The sequence below is a fragment of the Sinocyclocheilus rhinocerous genome, unplaced genomic scaffold, assembly GCF_001515625.1.
Source record: "Sinocyclocheilus rhinocerous isolate Xijiao unplaced genomic scaffold, SAMN03320098_v1.1 scaffold753, whole genome shotgun sequence".
NCBI lineage: Eukaryota > Metazoa > Chordata > Actinopteri > Cypriniformes > Cyprinidae > Sinocyclocheilus > Sinocyclocheilus rhinocerous.
In genome coordinates this window covers 443,163-450,012 of record NW_015655991.1, presented here as the reverse complement: position 1 = coordinate 450,012, position 6,850 = coordinate 443,163, and the positions used below count along the sequence as shown (strand labels likewise).

At 36.2% G+C, this 6,850-nt stretch overlaps 1 protein-coding gene across 1 annotated transcript in view; it reads left to right on the top strand.

Annotated features, from left to right (window-relative positions):
- Positions 1 to 6,375, top strand: part of LOC107719004 (5-hydroxytryptamine receptor 3A-like) — an 8,649-nt gene extending 2,274 nt beyond the window's left edge. The window contains exons 4-9 of the mRNA XM_016526287.1: positions 220 to 329; positions 557 to 726; positions 1,044 to 1,204; positions 2,907 to 3,117; positions 4,991 to 5,221; positions 5,914 to 6,375. Of these exons, the coding sequence (XP_016381773.1) occupies positions 220 to 329; positions 557 to 726; positions 1,044 to 1,204; positions 2,907 to 3,117; positions 4,991 to 5,221; positions 5,914 to 6,203 (1,173 nt within the window). The 3' untranslated portion in view covers positions 6,204 to 6,375. The remainder of the gene's footprint in view (positions 1 to 219; positions 330 to 556; positions 727 to 1,043; positions 1,205 to 2,906; positions 3,118 to 4,990; positions 5,222 to 5,913) is intronic.
- The last annotated feature ends 475 nt before the right edge of the window (positions 6,376 to 6,850 follow it).

Below are 6,850 nucleotides of genomic sequence, written 5' to 3'. Positions count from 1 at the left end.
AAGAATTTAATTGTAGAGCTCTCTAATTGAATTGTTACTAGTAAAAATACAATTACGACGAGTAACGCTTGGAATATTTTAAGCTAAAAGGGCTTGCCATACTTTAAGTCTCCAATTTAAACAAGAACAGTTACTTGCTGTACATAATTAAGGCTAATGAGACTTGATAGTTTTTACAGTGTGCATTTTTTGTACTTGACATTTCTCTCACTTCAAAAGCAATGGACGGATGAGTTCCTTGTGTGGGATCCCGAAGAATTTGATGACGTTAAACAGATTTCCATTCCCACTGCCAACATCTGGGTTCCAGATATTCTTATCAATGAATTGTGAGTAGACTTGACATAATGAGATAGTTGAAACCTTAATTATAGAATTATTTTGAACTATTTCAGTAGGTTATGCTCTTCACAGCAGTAGCCTATCCTTTATTATCTTTAAAGAAGATTGCACCATTATGGATATTCACCAAATTTTTGTTGATTTGTTTTATCTAAACTTGTTTTTTTTAGCTGAACCCTTTTGCCTGCTTGCTCCCTCTCTCTGTCCTCTGCAGCGTGGATGTAGGAAAGTCTCCAGAGATACCTTACATCTATTTAGGCCATACTGGGCTTGTTCGAAACTATAAGCCTATCCAAGTGGTGACCGCCTGCTCCCTCAACATCTACAACTTTCCTTATGATGTCCAAAAATGTAGCCTGACTTTCCAGAGCTGGCTGCACACAAGTAAGTACACACATTTCAGTAAGCGCGAAGAGAGATCATTCAGTGTCATCGGTGACAAAATGTACCTCCTACACACAGAATCCAAGTCTAAAAGGATTTGGAGAGATGTGATCTTAAATCATTTATGAACTGAAGCATAAAAGCTTATTAAAATACAGACAAGCAAAAAGTTCTTTTTCCAAAACACATTTACAGCAGAAATAAGGATGCCAAGGACATTTAGCATTGCAGAAATGATTCAAGCACAAGAAAAAGAAACAACATACCTTTTCCTGAAAGCCGAATGAACTGAACTTTAACCTTATCTCATCCCGTAGCTAAAGACATCAACATCACACTAATGAGAACCCCCGAGGAAGTAATGAACGACAAGAGTGTGTTCATGAACCAGGGAGAATGGGAGCTGCTTCACGTCCTCTCCACATACAAAGAGTTCAGCATAGATAATGATGATTACTATGCCGAAATGAAGTTCCATGTGAGTAACATAATAATGCCAAATTAAGGAGGATATATCCTAATATATATATATATATATATATATATATTAGGCTATTATATAGTATTATAGTGGTTCAACTCATTATATTGTTTTTTTTTGAGTCACAGATCGGATTATTTTTTCGGATAAGCAAGAAAAAAAATATTTAAAGCACAATGACAATGCCGTGAATCGTTTTTGACATAAGCTAATTCAGCCTGGTCTCGTGTTTATACGTGGGTATTAATACGTAACATTTACAAGCACAAAACGTACATTTTTGTACGTTTTTATTAATGCTAAAACGTACAATTTAGACGTATTTCAACGTTTAAAACGTACAAATCGCTACGTATTTTTAGCTAAAAAACGTACAAATATTTACGTATCTTTTATATCATTAAGATATTCGTATCAATGCATTTTTATCATTTTATCAATAAGCGATTTAGATTTTTAGACCCCTTAACCTACCTTCAAACCTAAACCTACCCATTTTACAGCGAATATGCATTTTTATAGGGTGTCGTCAATAGGCTACGTCAATTTTGTACGTTTAAATGCTGAAAATACGTAAGTATTGTACGTTTTAGTGCCTGTAAAAACGTAAGTAAATGTACGTTTTATAGAACCACATGTTACGTAAAATACATACGAATTATCATGAGATCACGTTGGCTAATTTTATGTGTACATATACATAAGTTATATGTGCGCGCTTTGATTGTGTGCGAGAACAGCGCGTGAGTATCGAATTGAGCTCGCTTTCGTTTCTTATTCTTGTGATTTAAAATTGCTTGTACGTGTAAATTGGCAAATTAATCTGCGAATCACGTGCGTGCAGCGTGCCGAACAGGGTCTCGTCTGTACGTTTCACGGATCAACTACGATCCGTTTAGCCCCTAATATGTGACCGATCAGAGCAATCTTTCATTTACTTACCATGAAATCGTCAAATTGCTACTCCATATCAATCGCATACAACGAAAATACTGAATAATAAGAACAATCATTAACACGCAATAAATAACATAGTGTCATATCTATACACATTTTTCCTAGAACGCTCTTGCGACCCGGTAGCAATTCTTCCACGGCCCGGTAGTGGGTCGCGACCCGGTAGTTGCGGACCTCTATTAGCAGATAAATATAGCAATATTACATCAACATCTACAGTTGCAGAACAAAATGTGTTCCAACACTTCCAGGTCTTAAAATACATTAACAATTTACTCTACAAACTCGTCAAAAAGTGACAGTAAAGACTTTTATAATGTTACAAAAGATTTCTATTTAAAATAAATGGTGTTCTATTTGAGCTCTCTATTCATCAGTTTCTATAAAAACAGTAAGCAGCATAACTGTTTTTCAACATTGATAATAATAAGAAATCCTAATATGCCAGATCAGCATATTAGAATGATTTCTGAAGGATCATGTGACACTGAAGACTGGAGTAAAGACTGAAAATTCAGCATTGTCATCACAGGAAAAATTACATTTTAAATAGTATTTAAGAGAACATTTTTGACCCCAAACTTCTGAATAGTAGTGCACCACTAAATGCACATGGTCCAAATGTCTGGTCACATTTCTTTTGGAAAGCAGTTTTAAATTAGTGCCCAAGTGAAATAAAAACAAAGTGAGAAAGATCAACATTATTGCAACGACGAAAGACATCTCTTTCATTTATCACCAGGTTGTGATCCGACGCAGACCTCTGTTCTATACAGTCAACCTCTTGTTGCCCAGTGTATTCCTGATGGTGATGGACATCGTTGGATTCTATCTGCCCCCAGACAGCGGAGAGAGGGTATCCTTCAAGATCACCCTGCTCTTGGGCTATTCCGTCTTTCTCATCATCGTCTCTGACACTCTACCAGCGACTGCCATAGGGACCCCTCTCATTGGTAATGAGGTCTTTCTGATTCATAGAACAAGACCTGATGCATTTTAAAAAAAATCACTCAATCATTCTTTATCTCCTGATCAAGGAAGCTTATTATTGTGTGTCAAAGGTGACGTGTAATTTAGTCTACTGCATCTAGACATTTTTAAATGTCCTTCGATAAAAGGTTTTTGTTATTTGTGGTGTGATCCAGTACAGTTTCCTCTCAGCTGGCTGTATTTCTGATGTTGCTCCTGCGCAGTCAGAAGGCAAAAAACGTTTCTTGAGTATTTCAACTGAAGTCAATCCACATGTCCATTGATTTTCAATATGAAACCACAGCTGTGAGGAAGCTTGTGCGGAAATACACAGTGCTGATTAATTTGAGAGATAAGGAGAGCAGCCTAGATCACTACAGAGGTTTCAAGTTCAAATGCGATTGCAAAACTGCTTTCAAACACACTAAAGCTTACTGAGGGCATGCATTGTTATTTTTTGTTTTCTTAAAGATCTTGAGAGAAACAAGTTCTCAGTATATTGTATATATTAATTTATAGCAATATACTGATAGAACTCAACAAAACAAGTAAATACAGAATACAACAATACAGAAAAATAACAGTAATGCGTGACCTCTGGGTAACTCAGCAATATTATCATGCTGAAACAGTTAGCATAAATATATACCGTTGGGTCTGAGACCACAATGAAAATCTGGCATTCAAAATCCAGTTTAAACCAGGAAATAAATGCTTTAGGATTTTGACACATTTACAACAGAGAAACATTTTGAACAAGAAAATGAATGTTAAATATTTGAAATTATACACTATTTCTAAGGCACTAATCAAATATGCAAATTTGTGACAGATTACGTGACTATGTGTAGATGATCAGCATTTTCAGAATCAGAATTTCCTTCTATCTATTGTTAAAAACTATTAAATTAATTGGTCAGAGGTCTTTTGGACCACATTGTATATATATTTATATTTCTCTGTCTTTAGTTACTGCTGTATAAAATAAGGACAGTTATTACACACCTTTCAAATGTTTGGGGTCAGCAAGATTTTTTTTTAAAGAAATTAATACTTTTATTTAGTAAGGATGCATAAAATTGATCAAAAGGGACTTGTACATAAAAAAAAGTTCCAAAACACTATTTCAAATAAATGCTGTTCTTTTGAACTTTCTATTCATGAAAAAAAGATCATAGTTTCCACAAAAATATTAGGCAGAACAACCGTTTTTAACACTGATAATAATTAGAAATGTTTCTTGAGCACCAGATCAACATATTAGAATTATTTCTGAAGGATCATGTGACACTGAAGACTGGAGTAATGGCTGCTGAAAATTCACTTTGCCATCACAAGAATAAATTGCATTTTAAAACATATTAACAAAATTGTAATAATATTTTACCATATTACTGTTTTGGCTATTTTTGTTTAAAGGGGTCATATCTGACTCTTAACTTTTATAAAGAATATCTCTTTGGATTTGAGACTTTAGTCTTTGCAACTTTACAGATCTTCTTTATGCACCAAGAGCTTGTAACACTCCAAAGAGAAAGGAAAAATTGAAATCGCATCATATGACCCCTTTAAATAAATGCAGCCTTGGTGACAGAGTTATCTTTAAAAAAATCTTACCAACCCCAAACTTTTGAACAGTGTAATACAATTGTTTTGAACACTGTATAACAGAAGAAGACGTATAATTTTGATTTTTAATTCTTATAGACTTTCATTGCCAAGAATGACAGTGAGCACTGCAAAGATCTGATACATTCTGTGTTTCTGCCCAGTAATAGTATGTTTTGCTCAGAAAGAGCACAAATGAAAGGAAACATTGGATGTAAGCGTATGTTATGTCTGTGTGTTTGAGCGTAGGCGTGTACTTTGTGGTATGCATGGCGCTGCTGGTCATCAGTCTGACCGAGTCTGTTTTGATCGTGAGGCTGGTACACAAGCAGGACCTGCAGTCTCGTGTGCCCCAGTGGGTCAAACACCTGGTGCTGGAGAAGGCCACGGTGCTGCTCTGCATTCGCAACAAGAAGTTCTGCTCGATCCTCTCGCAGGGATCTGACCTGCCGCTCTACAAAGAAAACAACATGAACACAGGTAACTGACCCTTTGCCAATTCCCGCCTTATACGTTACTGACCAATCCTATCTTACCAGCTGTTGCCATCCACTACATTTGTGAGTTGATGAAATACTAATAATGAAATCAAAGGTAAAATAAAATAAAAAAATATGGCTACACAATTAAACAAAATAAAACTGAAATCCTGCTGAAACCCTAGTGCCATGACCAAATTAAAGGCAGCAATTTAATTAATATGTAGTCTGTTACTGAAAAAGACAATTTACCATTTAATTTACAACAGTAAGATTTATATAGCTTGGAGTTAAAACAAAATATATACATATATAGATATACATATCATGTGACCATTAACCAATATCAGAGAATGATGAACTTGCAAATGTGTCATTAAATTATTGAAATATTACCTTAAAACCTCAGGGGGTAAATATACTACAGGGTTTGGCTGACAAAAAAAGTTTTGGAACCCCCTGCACCCCCTGATCAGACAAGGAATTATCTTTTCATAATGCAAGTCCAGTGTGTTAGCATAATTTCTAAATTATCTTCACAGAAATGATTCAACAAATATCCATCCCTATAGAATGATCTGTAAAGCTTGACTTTGCAACAGTACCAAAGTGGGTGGAGCTTAGCAAATGTGCTGTAGGCGGTCAGTTTTCACAGATGAAACAAGCTCTGAAATTCACCTGTGATTCTTTAAGCGGTCCACTGTAACCATCACAGCTGCGAGGGATCCAGAGACCCCGGGAGAAACCTTGGTTTGGGGCTGTCCACGCGGGACAGCGGGTCTCCTGTCATGGACGGCATCCTGCGCGAGATCACCACCATCCGTCAGTTCCTGGAGAAGAAGAATGAGAGCAGGGAGATCGCTAAGGAGTGGCTGCAGGTGGGGTACGTGCTGGACGTCCTGCTGTTCCGCGTCTACCTGCTCACCGTGTTGGCCTACAGCATCACTTTAGGCACACTGTGGTCCGTCTGGCAGAATGTCTGACCGCAGATGTGGGTCACAGAGGGAAGGCGCCAATTCTGTCTCACTGCTTAATGTAAATGCAGTGTTTGACGTAGTTTAAGTGCTGGTAATGTGATTGTTATCTCACAAGAGAATAACCTGAGCACCATAGAGGAGAAATGTGCTTTCAAATCAAGAGTTAATACTTGCAGACTGCTGTTCTTACCAGATGAAAGCCCTTCAAACTGCCTTCTCTGAAAAGCATACAACATACAAGTATGATTGTTATAATATCACAGTCTTATCATATTCAGTACAACAGCGTGACTGCAAGTGTGATATTCCCTTTTTACAATAGTAAAACACATAAAAAAGTAAAAAAAAAAGAAAAAAAAAGAATTCACATTTTAGATACATTATGGGAAGATATTTTGGTTATTTTTTCTCTGCCGATGGAAATTGTTCCAAAAGGCTTAAAAGAAAAAAGAAAGAAGCAGCAAACAGACAAACAAAGCTTTAAAACATATATGAAATACAAAAACATAAGCAAATCAAAACCTTCAGCAGTGTATTGTGCCCGAGTATTCCAATATTAAGAAAAAAAATCTTCCTGCATTTGATTAATCGCACTGACATAAACTACCGTTCAAAAGTCAGTAGGCAAATTTTTTTTAATTAGCACTATGTTT